The sequence below is a fragment of the Gambusia affinis genome, linkage group LG12, assembly GCF_019740435.1.
Source record: "Gambusia affinis linkage group LG12, SWU_Gaff_1.0, whole genome shotgun sequence".
Taxonomy (NCBI): Eukaryota; Metazoa; Chordata; class Actinopteri; order Cyprinodontiformes; family Poeciliidae; genus Gambusia; species Gambusia affinis.
In genome coordinates this window covers 17,709,167-17,723,956 of record NC_057879.1, presented here as the reverse complement: position 1 = coordinate 17,723,956, position 14,790 = coordinate 17,709,167, and the positions used below count along the sequence as shown (strand labels likewise).

The 14,790-nt window shown below is 38.8% G+C and overlaps 1 protein-coding gene across 10 annotated transcripts in view; it reads right to left on the bottom strand.

Annotated features, from left to right (window-relative positions):
* Positions 1-753: 753 nt before the first annotated feature.
* The window catches only part of greb1l (GREB1 like retinoic acid receptor coactivator), a 60,616-nt gene continuing 46,579 nt past the window's right edge, over positions 754-14,790 (bottom strand). For 6 of the 10 annotated variants that reach the window (XM_044133969.1, XM_044133968.1, XM_044133975.1 and 3 more), the window contains exons 16-34: positions 14,212-14,412; positions 13,486-13,666; positions 12,421-12,610; positions 11,417-11,553; positions 10,987-11,329; positions 10,412-10,527; positions 9,928-10,160; positions 9,176-9,741; positions 8,526-8,631; positions 7,699-7,845; positions 7,454-7,596; positions 7,201-7,362; positions 6,862-7,066; positions 5,160-5,322; positions 4,471-4,698; positions 4,252-4,393; positions 3,930-4,130; positions 3,351-3,489; positions 754-2,909 (exon numbers count right to left, since the gene is read on the bottom strand). In XM_044133969.1, the coding sequence (XP_043989904.1) occupies positions 2,746-2,909; positions 3,351-3,489; positions 3,930-4,130; positions 4,252-4,393; positions 4,471-4,698; positions 5,160-5,322; positions 6,862-7,066; positions 7,201-7,362; positions 7,454-7,596; positions 7,699-7,845; positions 8,526-8,631; positions 9,176-9,741; positions 9,928-10,160; positions 10,412-10,527; positions 10,987-11,329; positions 11,417-11,553; positions 12,421-12,610; positions 13,486-13,666; positions 14,212-14,412 (3,767 nt within the window). In that variant the 3' untranslated portion in view covers positions 754-2,745. The remainder of the gene's footprint in view (positions 2,910-3,350; positions 3,490-3,929; positions 4,131-4,251; positions 4,394-4,470; positions 4,699-5,159; positions 5,323-6,861; positions 7,067-7,200; positions 7,363-7,453; positions 7,597-7,698; positions 7,846-8,525; positions 8,632-9,175; positions 9,742-9,927; positions 10,161-10,411; positions 10,528-10,986; positions 11,330-11,416; positions 11,554-12,420; positions 12,611-13,485; positions 13,667-14,211; positions 14,413-14,790) is intronic. The other 4 variants (XM_044133973.1, XM_044133978.1, XM_044133970.1 and 1 more) reach the window with 3 other exon arrangements.

The window sequence follows — 14,790 nt, the reverse complement described above, 5'->3', positions numbered from 1 at the left end:
TTCAGATGAAATAGATGTGGATTTTTAAACGCAAACTAAACTTAGATCCTGAAATGAACTTCAACACTGCTGATACATTGCCAATGAACTTTAAATCATATCAGTACTAAATTGGTGTGTTTGAAGCACAACAAAGTAAAATGCATTTAATATCAAAACTTAAAAACAAACAGAAAAATTCTTCAACGTTTCTCCTTAAATAAATATTAGAAAGTGAAAACAGCCATTTGATGCCGATTTCAATGTTCTGAACTTACTTTTACACTTCCATCTGTTTCACAGACTTATTCCCAAATTTTGGATCTTTTAATATTTCTGCTACTTTGCACAGTTTAACATCTGGGTCTTCTTGCATTATTCAGACAACATTTTGTGTTTCAGGTAAAACGCAAAATGTTGTAGCGTTCTTATCCTGTTTGAACTGTTTTAATGCTAAACTTGCTAGCAAGTCATTGACAATAAACAGAAGATTTTAGCTGAGGTTGACAGCCAAGATGCTTAAATGTTATCATGGTAGATCAGATTGAAAAATATTTGAGTACTGCTTTATCTTTAAGACAAATTTTAGTATTGTCTTTTTGACATGGGAGAATAACAGATGAGTAATATAAGCCAAATAATTAGTTAAACCTAAGCTTAGTTAATTAAAAATATTTAGAAATTTGATCTTTTAGACCAAGTTTGATCCAAATATATGCATTGTTACACAAACAACTAATTTAATTTTCAAAAGTCAAGTGATAGCAAACGGAAAACTCAGAAGTCATTTTTATTACATTCATAATTTTCAACAACAATAGGACTCTACTGTTATGTTATTCACAGCCAGCAATCACAATGGTAAATATGAGGTAGATCAACCAGGCACCAAGGCTACCACTGAGCTGCACAAGACATCGAGACACATTTCAGCAAAGATTGTGGGAGCAAGTTGCATATTAAGTATTAAATTATTTAAAAAAGAAAAAGAAGGAACGAAAAAAAATTAATGCCATGGACCAAGTCTTTTGCACGGAATATTTCTGAGGGAGCAGTTGTTTGCAGTATATTATTCAACTAGTAACTTGAATAGTGCAAGTTCACATCTCCTTCCCTCCAATAACATTCAGTATATCTAAAACAACATCCATTTGGGTCCCTGTGCAAAGCCTTCACAGATGGTTTTGAAGAGGGAAGTGCCCCCGCCTCAGAATGCAATCAACTATCTCACTTGAACATGATTATCAGTCCAAAATACTTGTCAAATAAATAAAGAAAAAAAAACTCCTCTATGGACCTGATTTCCATTTGTTGGTGAAAATTTAACACATGGACACAAAGGGATACAAACATATTTTCATAGATATATCTAGGTAGATTTCTTCTAGCCTTTTTGCAACATAAAATGCAGAAAGACATCCAAAATACACTGGCAAAAGTATCACAAGGCTAAAACATAACATCATAAACTGTCAGTGGGTAAGGGGATGACGTAATATATTAATAATGTAAACAAAGATTTCAACAGTACAGTAGTTCAAATTCTAATTATTCCTTCTTACTTTCAAACATTTCTTTGACTTGTTTATTTTTTTTTTTTCTTCATTCTGATTGGTCATTATGACAGGTTGTTTGTGGCTGTATAAAACAATTAAGGCATATTCTTACGACAACCCTGTGGAGAAATGCACACAAACACTTTTCAAGTATACTTTTTTTTTTTTTTTAAACAGCGTGTCATCTTGTTCTTCCTTTGAATACCCTTCCTATCAATTGTGGGGCATTAGTTTAAGCTATGCAAACAGCGAAGAAGCTAACTGCCTCTAAATACCACAACAGGAACAGTCCTAGGCACAGTTAGAAGCAAGGTAAAAGGCAGTGACAGAGCTTGATTATGACATTTTATTTCTCTGACCGTTCAGGATTCGAGTCAGCAAATGTCTAAATGCAAATTATTTCCTCTAACACATGGGCTGCTCTTTCTGATTGGCATTACACATTAACAAGGGTAATAATCAGGATTTTAAATAGCAGATAGACTTTTTTACATTCTGTAAAAGTCGTAGCTTGTACACTCCCTTATCTGTGACGACAGAAATTAAGTCATTTGGAAAGTACAACAGCACTCACGGCTTCTTCTTGGAAAGATTATCGATGCCACATTCATGCTTTAGAGGCACAGTAGAAAAAAAAAAAAAAAACGCAAATCTGCTAGATTAATAGTTGCTTACTAGTCAAATCCCATTGGTAAAAATAAAACATCGGCTGCTAATAATGTTGGAAATCGCTTGTGATGCAGCCTCTGTTGTGATACCACTTAGCTATGAAGCGTTAATGAGCTTCTTGGAGTTTCAAAGGCTGAATTGGAAAGAAAATGGAGAAGGCAAGGTGCAGCTGAGTCTTTGGTGCCAACTTAAGTTAATAAGCAGGGAGAAGAAAACATAACGCCTTAAATCCCTTAAATCTCCCTCAATTTGAAACCCTGAGATAAAAACGTATTTCCAGACTTGGACATACTGGATTTAAAGTTCATGGACAAATGGATCCTGCATTAGTCCTGTATCAGATCCATATTTGCCTCAAGAAAACAAGCAAAGCTTCAATTGAGCTGTGCTTCTTATAACCTGGAGGCAGTTTTTCTTTAGGTAAAAACAAACTCAAGTGGAGATGAGTCAACAAGCAGGCCTCAAAGGAACTGCTGCAGGGGAGATCCAAAAGTACTCCCAACTGTGACCGAGATTCTCCAGCTGCAGAACACTTGTGGGTTCAAACATGGCGGCCGGTCAGGAAGTAGAGGGGCCGATCCTCGCTGCAGTTGGCCGTCTGAAACTCGTCCCGCAAACGAAACTGCCACTCGTCCTCCAGCTCCAGTCGGACGATGGTCTGACGCAGGGAACTTCTGTCCTGGCAGATCACACAGAGGGTGGCGCCTGAGGGCGGAATCAAGGTTAACCCAGAGGCTCGGGAAAATATTCACGCCGCTTAAATGTGTTTGTGCATATTTCCATATTACAACCACACACTTGTAAGAGTGTGACAATTGCTGCAGTACACTTAAAATGATACCTGGTGGTCAAAATATTTTAAATAAATATATTAAGTATTTTTATATTTAAAAAGTGTGAAAAGCATGGTGTCAATTTGTAGCCTCTTTTTTTCTGAAACCCAACTGTAATATATATACACATCACACTAGATGTTTATTTGTAAAACTAAAACCAAAATCTCATATGCTAGTCCTTCCACTTAATAATTATGCACTACTTTGTATTATTACCATAAATAAATCCAATACATTGTAGTATGTGGTTGTAATTCCACAAAACGGGTAAGTGTTAAAATTTCAATCTGAAAGTATGGAGGCCTGTCACCTTTCAGGAAGCGGAAGTTCTTGAGGAGTCCGGAAACAACAAAGGAGTCACACAGGTAAAGCAGCAGGCCACTGAACACCAGACCCTGATGGTTGAGATTGGTGGAGTGTGGGCGAGAGTTGATGTAGCACACAGAAATCTGCAATAAGAATGGAAGACACATTATCACTGCTGCTAGAGTAAAATAAAAGCAAGCATGAAGCGGTTTGTGTTGCCTACAAACATTCTGAAACCTGCCGGGAAGTTTCTGGGTTCATCAGAACAAACAACTGTGCATATTGTGTGGCATAAAACAAAAAATGAAATGTTTAAATAAGCAAACTGTTTGTGCTGAAGTTGTGCAAAGTCACAAATATGATCTCATACACAGAAGTTGCCTCGTTAGCATTCGCTGCCTGCACATGTGCTTCTAAGCAGGTCAGCATGTTCTTTGAAAAGCAACCCAGCAAAAACGTCTCGTTTAAAGATATTCTACAGAATGAAATTTTCAGATTTAGAACACGGGTATAATAACTCCTCGCTGTTTAGTTCCTGTACTCGTAGCTGAAGAGGTCAGCTGAATCTCCTGGGAGATCTTACCTCTGGGCTGAGGTTGAGGTAACTATCAATGGACAGAACTGGGTTGTTCCTGTTCTGAACAGCTTTCGGAAACAGTCTGTGGCTGCAGCTCTGCAGGAAGTTTTCCAGCAGGAACTGAGCCGGGGCGTCTAATAGGGTCTGTTCGCTGTCTGGGGCACAAACGTACTGAGACGGGCTGATCGGAGCCTTGTTTTCGATTTCCTGAGGAGACAAAAGTAGGCTCGACAAGGTGAGGTTGTGCTTTGTGGAGAAAAAAGAAAACTTACATTATTTTATCTCTTTGATAGTCTATGAGGTTTCAAAATACAAACGAGATACCCACCACAAGCTTCGGTTTGACAACAAAATCTTTCTTTCCCCCAACTGGAATGTGTTTTTTCATCAGGAAAAAGTTATTGAAGCGACATATCAGCAACCCGCTGCTGTTCACCCTCAGATTAAAGTCCACCTCCTCACAATCGTACCTGCATGCGACAGCAGTGATCAATAATCAAAATCACTGCAAATGTTCATAACAGCTTAAAGGCTGACATGAACATACCGATTGAGGTCATATTGAACGTTCTGTGTCAGGTCCACATTAAGGAGGACAAGGTCGTGGAGGTGACACCGACTGAAGGGGTCTTGGGGAGTCTTGTGGGCCAAGCTGCTGCTCCACTTGCGAACACCGCAGATGGCATACAGGGAGATTTTGGGTGTGTTCTCCATGTGCTGCAGCACTGTTTTCAAAGACACATTGGTGATGCCTGAGCTTCCATCTGAGGTTTCACTGAGAAAACAAATGAAAGAAAGGAAGGTTTCAACTTTAACAAGTCTGTAATTATCATAAAAATGCAAAGTTTAAACCCCTAACATCACAATGCTGAATGCAATGTGAAAAAAATGGAAACTGTGTAGCTATTTGGGTAGAATGGAAATAGGGTTGACAAAAGACAACTAACATAACCACCATGCGTCATCAATTTGAATAAATTTTCTAGTGATGTTTAGTTTACAAAAAATAGTTTATCACAAACAGATAGTACTGAGGAGTTCTCAGTACTGAAATCTAGCCAAGATCGGCCTTATAACCACAAAAATAATAATTAATTTGTTAAACTTATAAACTCCAACAGTCACCAACTGTCTAGATAAATTGCACATGATTGCAGATGTTTAGTTTATCTTTTCATTTAAGATATCGTCTCCTAACTTTTTGGGGGAAACAAGGTTATTCCAGCTCCGTTCTACCTTCCGTCTGTCGGCTGGAAGGTGTTCCACAGCACACACGAGTCATCCATCATGACAATGAAAGGCCATACATCTTGTCTCTTGACACCTTGCTCCTCCAGCCGGTTCCTCTCCAGCTCTAGGTTATGGTATGACAGCTCTTTGATCATGAAGCGAGCAGCACCTTAAACAGACAGGAGCCTATTACTCTGAGTGTCATTCATATTTCCTTAAATGTACAACATCCATAGGGTCCTTTAGCAATAGCAAATTGCTGATGGAGGTAATGAGAATACCCACGCTGTCCTTAAATTACACAGTATAGGTATACATTACACATAAAATGTGAACTATTGCAGCTTAATAAAAAGCAGAAAGTCACAGTTTTCATGGTACAGAACACAGTTTACGTTGCATGTGTGTACAGCACAAACAGTTTGTCCTGAATGAGAACACTGGCAGGGAGCCAAGCTTTAGGGGTCAAGGTGACACAGCTGTGATCTGTCAGGCTGCAGCTTAGCTTTGCTGCACCTCTTTGAAGCAGAGCACAGACTTGATTGGCTGCTCTTCAAATCACCTTATTAAGCTGTTGATGTTGTCGTACAGGGCGGCTTCCTCTGGTTGGCTAAAAGAAGCATTTACCTTTCATCTTCACAAAACATGCTCCAAGTCACAAGTGTAATAGCCAATAACCCCACTGGCCTACATGCTGCGGTTATTATCAGCATGATAGAATGTAAATAGAAAGGTTGAGAAACCTACAAGCCACATTCATATATATATATATACATATATTTGTATTGTACACTTAGCTTATGTAGGAGTTTGGAGAGGTATTTTAAATTTTATCTTAATACATTTTTCTCTTTCTCCTTTAATTTGACTATCTGCTTTCAAAGCTCGTCTGCATTTAAAAGATTCGATAGTGATTAAAGATATGCGACCGTATCTGCAGCATAATATACTGTAATTTTACAGCACACTCCACATTTATTGGTAGAGATGTATAAAAAGCCATAAAATAAGATTATTTTGTTGAAGCAGCATAGCCTCACTCTGAGAATTTCAGAACAATGCAACCTAATGCTAAAAAAATAATTTCTCAACAAAGTCAACAGTAATGCTATAAATGGCCTCCCTAAAGAGTAGTACTGATTAAGATTAATTAGAAAAGTACATAACTTCTTTTTAATGGGTTATACAGTGTTTCACATTATAACACAAGGAATAATACCGTCATGCAAAGAACAACTGAGTAAATATAAAAATCAGTCCTCAAACGATTGTATAAGAAAGTTATTCCATCCAATCTGAGGCTACGTCAAAATGTAATGGCTCCCCTTGCTCAGTTAACAACTGCATGAAATAATTAGGATTAACTTCATGATTTGGAAAACTAATGAGGCTAAAAGATCTCAAAAAGTAACACACTTTTTGATTCTGTTCTTGAATCAACAAAAATTCAAGAAAAGATGTGAAGAAAAGTCCCTGACATTTATCAAGAAAAGAAAGGGTCCAAAGAGACTTATTGAAGAGGACAGTAAGTGAGGTACAAATAATTTCCCAAACTCACTGCTGCAGTGATGAACAACAAGATAATGCAAGTTAAATACAATCTAAAATTTTAATTTAAGGCCTTTTAGACATATTTATCGGTATTGGAAGAAAGTGTTTCTCACAGACTCTAAGTTTACTGGACTTGTTAAGACAGTAAGTCGCTCACCAACTCCGGCACTGTTGAACATTGCTGGTAGGACAAGCAGGATGTGATTGGGCCAGTACTTCCTGTAGTGCGGCATCTCAAACTGCTTGACCACCAGGATGTGCAGATGAGTGGCGCCCTCCATGGTGTGGAAGAGGTTGAGCAGCCCGTGCTCTTGGCGTCCCGTTGTCGGGGTGAAGATTGGACTCTTCAAAAGATCAGAGTCCTGTGCAAAAGCATAAAGACAAATGAGTATGGTATCACAATTTCTCCCCATGTAAGACCTTTTTTGATCGTACATTATGCTGATGACATATTTGTTTATTGAACTTCTTTTATCCATCAACTAGATTATCAAACCTTTGTGGAGACGAGAGGCAGTCGTAAACTTTCCAGATGGCTCCCCTGATGACTGAAAACAAAGTGCTGCTCCTTGGCTTTAGGAATGAAAAACTGGAGTTGGACCTCCTCTCCCAGCATGGATGAGCAGAAGGTAAAAGCGTGTAAGGAGCACTCCGACAGCTATAACACACAAATTCATTATTTGTAGAGAGAAGATTTTAGAAGATGTCTATTAATCATGACAGTTTGAAGGAATCTGTATGTAGCTCACCTGTGTAGTAGGAACTGCCTCACAGTATTGATGACACTGTTCACAGTGGTGAAAGGCATTGTGGGCAGCAAACCGGCCTAGACGTATTGACTTGGTCACTCTCTTGCCTTGTGTTTGGTTCTCTCCTTCTTTCTTAAACTCTGCTATCAAATTACATTGCATGTGTTTAAAGCACAGTATAGCACTTACATTGCAAACACTTTTCAAATTAAAGATTTTAACTCTTTCAGTATACGATTCCTGACCTTTAAATAACTTTGGCATCTTATCAGAGTAAACCGGGCTGGCCTTCCTGAATTTAGGATCTCTGGGATTAGGGTCAAAGGGCAGCTTTCGGATATCCTCAATGTCGGGCCACTGTGTGTTTGCTGGAGTCGTAGCATCTGTAGTTTCTGCGAGTTGAAAGTGGGGAAAACATTTGTTAGTGATACCCGACAGCATGGTGGGAGCCTGTGTTATATATGTTTGAGCTTTCAAACGCGGTTTGTAATTCAACATGATAGATATACATCTTCTAATATTATACTTACTAAAAAGAAACTGTAACTGGCTAAAATTGGTAAGAAGACAAATCCCTACAATCAAAAAGCTTTCACAAAAATCTGGTGAATCTCTGTTTAGCAGCTTTTAAACACTAACAAGTGGTTCAAAGTTGAGCATCAGTTATCTTAATGTGATTTTTACTGAGATTTCTTTCAGTCTTTGTTACTGGACATCAAACTTATCAATACAGTCAATATCTAAGTGCATCTATCACCTGAGAACAGCATCTTTCAGAAAAATAACATCCCCTAGACAAATTAGTGGACAATCTGTAGCTTTTGACTGTCATTTGATGTTTGAGTATACTTCTAAATGAAAAAAAAAATATTTTAATTCCAGGTTAAGGATGCTGCTGTTCATTTCAAACTTGGTATTATTCCCCAAATAACAAATAAATGAAAACTCCATATGCCTTCTGAATGACGGTTAGAAACAATTCACATGTAGTTGTTGCCATTTTTCTCACCATTTTTGAAGAAAAAAATAAGAAAATCATTAGAAGAAATACAAAGGTCCTAGTGATTCTCACCTGCCTCCTCATCTTCTCCGTCATCATAAACATCGACCTCAAGCAGTCTAATGAGCATACGAAACAGGATGCGTAGAAACTGCAGGTACGCACCGGTTTTTCCCACCTGACGAAGGAAAAGAAAACAATATATGTAATTGTGAAATAACTCTCATATGTCTAAGTGAATATATAACAATTTGCAAGCATTTGAATTTAAATTTAAAGATAATATTGGTAGATTTTTCTTTATTTACATGATGGGCCCCTGGGATAGTACCTTGCAGAAGCATTCATAGACCTTGAACCTTTCACATCATGTCATTGGGTACTTAAATAATAATCCAGCAAAATCTGTATGTGCAGGAATACACATATATGCACAGCTGTGAAGTCAGATGAAAAAGGTTCATGGTTTTCCATTTTTTTACAGATAAAAATCTGTAATATGTTATGTGATTTGGTAACAAACTGGCTTCAGAAGTCAACAAATTAATAAACTAACACAAGAAATTGTGACTAAAATGTGTCAAAATGTCTAAATCTTCAATGACAATTACAACTTTTGACAAGCCACTTCATAATTTTTTTTATAAAATAAAAAAATTATTAAATAAATCAGTCATTTCCACAAAACCTCTTTGGAAGGAACATGCGTGTGTTTATTTTACTTGTGGAGGTCCGCTGAGGAGCAGGCGTCGTGGATGTGGCACAGGTGGTGCTTCATAATCAGCGTGATGCTGCCTAGCAACAGTCCACTGGCGGTAGTACAGGCTCTGGTCTGCCCCCTGCAGGTTCTGTGTGATGAGAGGCCTCAGCGGACTGCTCCAGGACACATCTGCGTGAGGCAGAAGTGAGAAGGAGCTCAGCTGACTCCCCGACTCCCCCGACAGCAGGTTGTACGCTGCCCGTGACAGGATGACTGTTCGCGGCGACACCCTGGAGCACTTGGACGCTCGTCCGCACTGCGTGGACTGGCTGGGCCTCTGTGTGGAAGAGGAAGAGGTGGAGGGGGAGGATGAGGAGGAGCTAGAGTAATTGGATGGAGGGGCATTGGGGGCTTTCAGAGGGTTGGAGGAGAGCTGGCTTCCAAGAGAGTCACACTCTTGCTTGAATCCTTCAGTTAGTGTGGCCACATCTGAGGTGACGAGGCCTTCGGGTTGGGAGGTGGAAGTGGAGGGCTTCTGGAACGAATCGGCCAAGTCAGATGAACTGACTCCGTTCTCCGCCAGCGAGCCTTATTGAGGATGTAGAGAGAAACAGAAAATAAAAACTAGAATATAAAATGTTGAGCTTTAAAATGTCTAATGGTTCGCAAAACTTATTGAAATATCCCAAATCTGTCACAGTTTATTTTCTGTCACCAGATGTAGTTAGAGTTTGTGTCTTTAACATGACATTCCAGAATTTCTCAGAGACTCACCAGATGTTCTGGTGGCAGCGCTGCCGTTGCTCTGAGGTCTCTCCAGCTCATCCCCGTCATTCAGACTGCCTGTAGTTTTCTCTCCATCTGATTCCCGAGGAGCCGTAGAAGTCTTGGACTCCTGGACCACATCCAGAGAAACATAGGTGCAGGCAAGACCCACCTCCTGCTCCAAGGCGGTACGGGTCAGGTAGCTGGAGTCTATCAGACGCAAGTCCGTATATTTCAGAGACCTGGAGGGTCAGAATTGTGAAGATTAGATATTTTATTTGTTAATTTTCTATAAGACTTTTATTCTGAAAAGTGATTTAAAACTAAAATATATAACCGAAATTATGAAAATCAATTTTCTAAATCACTAAAACGGATTTATTTTAAGTCAAAACAAACTGCATGACATTGATTCATGGCTAAATCAAAGCCACAGTGGAAATCAGCCATCTGTGGCGTGTTTCACAGCTTTATGTGTGAAGAGTGTGATTACCGGGGGAAGGTTTCTCCAAGTGGGTCTTTCCCTGTGAGAATGATGATGCAAGGCAGCCCCTCTAGATCCTCATACGTGTGTGGTACCCACTCTTCATTCTGACAGCCTCTCCAAGTCTGCGGCAGAAAAAACACCCATTTCGTTTACCAAGTGATTAATTCAAAAGGAAGAACATAAACACAAGCATTCATAACTTTTTAATATTTCCAGTTTTATCTGAGGAATATGAAGAAAATATTTAACTTTATAACCTTTCACAACTACTGGGTTCTTAGAGGTTTATTTTTAAACTACAATTTATCTCAAATATTGCCATTTTCCTTGAACTTGAGGAAAGTTTGCTGAAGCAAAACCCAAACCCCCTCTGGGTTTTATGCAAGGTGACAAAGTGGAAAAGAAAAAAAATGTTGTAGTCCAATTTTCAAGGTAACCGAAACAAACCATTATAAAGTAGGGAACTCAAAATGTGAAAAATATACTCATGCATGTTGGGTTGCATTGAGCATCAACAGCATCTGGCTCTGACAAGCCGCCATAAAGAGAAAAACAGTGACTCTAATCTTATGCTTTCTCACCCTGAGGAAGTTGATGAAGTTTCTGGACAGGTTGAGTTCAGACGCTGGACTTCCTAGCAGTACTGCGAAGCACAGCTGCAATCCCAGCTTGTCCCTCACATCTTCCAGTCTCTCTCGGGCCAACATCGCCAGCTGCAGTGAGGGGACGCGTACCAGCAGCATGTGGCCGCGGCCCTGGGAGCCCTCTCGACTCGGAGCGTTTATCAGGTCCTCCACCATGGCCAGGGTCTCTGGGGTTATGTGATCCCTCAGGGACGGGGAAGAGGTCAGGGCCATCATGGCCTCTGTGTATTGCTGAATCAGCAGGTAGCTGCGAATCACCATGCTGTGCAGGTGTGGATGTCTGGGAGCCATGTTGGAGAGTTTAGCTGATTATAATGATTCATTGTTCAGGTTTTTAAGAGAAACTGTTCCTTGGTGTCAACCTTACCTCTCTAAGAGAGTATGAACCATTTTCTCAAATGCATCATCACAACGCAGGATGGGGCTGGCCACGCCCCACTGCAGGGAGCAGCTGTAGTCCCTCAGGCCAAAGTAGACCAACTCATGAGGAGGTTGCTCCCTCTGCTGGAAAAAATGTTCATAACAACAAAATAAAAGTGAATGGCCAGAAAACTCCTTACCACGTATTACTGTATTTTGTTTTTTCAAACAGTCACTTAAATCTAAATTCTGTGGAGTTAAAAGCAAAGCATCCCCTATTTCCTTTGACAGTTTGCTGTGAATATATTTTTAGTCCAGCAGGTGGAGTAGCTGAGCCACAGGCAGAAAAGTCATAATTCTGTTGTTATCAGCAAAGGGTTTTTCATTAATCAGCTAAATAAAAAATATATATTTGAAATAAAAACATTGATTAAGATCTTACCTTTAAATGAGGGCATTATTTAATTCAGAAAACAAAAATCAAAGTCAGTTAATATTTTTAATATAAAAAATTTTACTTAAAAAGGATAGGCTAGGATTTGAATCCGGGACCTTGTCACTGCAAGGCAGCAGGGCTACCAACTATGCCTCTGTGCAGCCCATATAATAATAATGACACTAATAATTTAGCAAGTAAAGGAGCTTCGGACACTAGTCAGAAGGAAAGTGATAACTTCCATATTTTAATAAAACCAACATTTTGAAAAGGAAGATAATAATTTTAATTTAATGAATAATGGTTATAATTTAAAAATAATGTCAAAACAGAATAATGGATAAATGGATTAACTGAGAAAGCAACTATACTACAGTGCATAATAATAACAATTGGAACTGATTAATTGACACATTTAAAAAAGACTGATACTGAAAGTTCTACATGATAAATAAATAACTACATAAATAGTTAGTTGAAAATACAGAATGACACAACTTAAAATGTTATTTGGTATACTCCTACTTCAATGTGTTTTTGATATTTTTCTGATGTTGTGAGGATAAACAACTCACCAAATGGTCACTGGATGGCCAGTGAATTTCATTGTGGATGCTGATCCGGGACTGGTGGGTCTGCAGGGTGTAAGGGAAGCAGCTGACCTGCAGAACCAAGAGGTTCATGGCATCCAGGACTTCCTGGCAGTTCACCACCCGGTCAGCCAGACCCTGCAGCTCTCCATGGCACACTGAGCCTGACAGGGCACTGGTGATGAAGGTGCATCATGGAAAATTCAGAATCTGTACATTTCTACTACAAAATGCAACAAGTTTAATAAAAACAAGTCTGATCTGGGCCATGGACATGCACAAAGCTTTTTGTTCTTGTTGAATATCTTGGTGCAAGGGAAGATAGTCCAAAAAACAACGTTCTGAAAAACAGATAGTAATATAAGCCCATATTTCCAACAACATGGTGCAAATAAAACTGGGTGTAAGAAAGGTTCTCAATGCAAAAATGATATGTTATGGTTTACAAGTATGGGAAAGACTGCTGAATTAACAGTAGTCCAGAATTGAAGCTTCTTTTGGCAAAAAATTAATTTAATGTTTGAACAGGTAATGTGGATGTCTATACAGATGCAATGTATGTCTATACATTGCTTTTAGATTAAATTTCTAACAGTAATCAGCCTGTTGATTAAGTGGAGCAAACATTGATTTATGCTGCTTTTCTGACCTGCTACAAGAACTGAGTTAATATGAATGCATATTTCCTCTGAATGTCACCTCACCTCTGGCTCTTATTAGCTCTAGATTACAGCTGTTCTGCAACATATTTACTTTGTAAATAGTTGCATATCCAAATTCCCCCAAACACTAAATGCAGTACAAGTGCCAGAGATCTTTACCACGCATTAAAAATCATGGAAATAGACAATAGCAATACTTGCCATGGTTTAATAGCTGTCAAGGGAAAGTATTGGTTTTCATTTGTTGCAGCTGTTCTCAGATTTATTTAGGGTTTAAGATGGACAAGGTTGAATTTCCAGTCATAACAGCTTTATTTTCACAGTCGGCCCTCCAAACTAAGAAGTGATTTCTCAAATATTTAGAAAAGACTTTGAAGCTTTTCATTACCTTGTGAGGTCAACATGTGAGTTGTCATGGATGAGGACAAACAAGGTGTAGGGGTTTTGCTTCACTTTCTTCATGAAGGCCTCCATCTTGGTGTGAACATCAGCGTCTAGACGCACCACATACTTTTCTGATTTCTGGTGGGCTGTGGACGTATCTTCATTTCCCAAATCCACAAGGACTCCTGAGCCAAAAAACAGACGTTTACTGAAAACAGGACTCACCTTTAAAAAACTGTGATTTAACAGCTTCCATACAGCTGTACATTTTCATGTTTGAAATGACTCAAAAGGCCATAGTCCTGAGTTCATTTAGCTAATGTTTAAACTATAAATACAAGAGTCACGTTTGAATTTTCCAGAAAACCTGGAAAATTTCCACTGGGATTAAGGGAGAGAGAGATGGTTGGGCGGACGATGGAGGAAGGAGATTGTTTAGGATTATAGAAAGATGGAAGAAAGGATGACAGGGAGGGGAAAAAAGAGAAGTAATAATGACAATGAAGGAAATAAATATTTCCCATATGTTTACCAACATATGGGAAATGTGTTGGAAAATGTTTTTCCAAGGAAAAACCTTGGAAAAAACATAAATATAATTCCACATTTCTCCATAGTTTACTAAACAGTGTAGGAAGTGTGTTACTGAAATCTTAAATAAAAACTGCAGTTCAAAGGAAAGGAATTTTTTAAACAGCTTTCGTGATAGACATTTTCTCTGCAACATTACCTGATTGTCGGATGCGCTGGGCCGTCTGGTGCACTAGAATGTGAGATGGAGGAACCAGAACCAGAAAGTCCACTTTACAAAAGCGACCTAAATCCAGATTCTGGGTCCCTGAATCAGCGATGGAGCAGACTTGAGAGAGAAGACTTCGAGCCACAGTCAGCTGGGCCGGATAGATCTGAAAGACTCTATTTAGGAGCTCCACTGCAGGGGAACAAGAGTGACGCACTATAAGGTAATAAATTGCAGACCATCCATCCATCCATTTTCTTACACCCTTGTCCCTGGTGGAATAGGAGACTGAAGACTACATGATTCTTATTTTACATGTAAGCTTAGAAGTCGATTTATGACTTTAAGAAAAAAAATACAGTGAGAAAAATAATATACATAATAAAAATTGTCAAAAAAACCTCTGATTAAGTAGTATTCAGGATGATGAAATACAAACAAAAATATTGGTGCAAATGATGAGAATTTACAGTAAAGATTTAAAATTTAAGATAAATCACTGGTGTCCAAATGTTTTGCACAGTTTGGTCAAAATAGCCAAGTTGACAGCACTCAGGACTTATTTTTCAA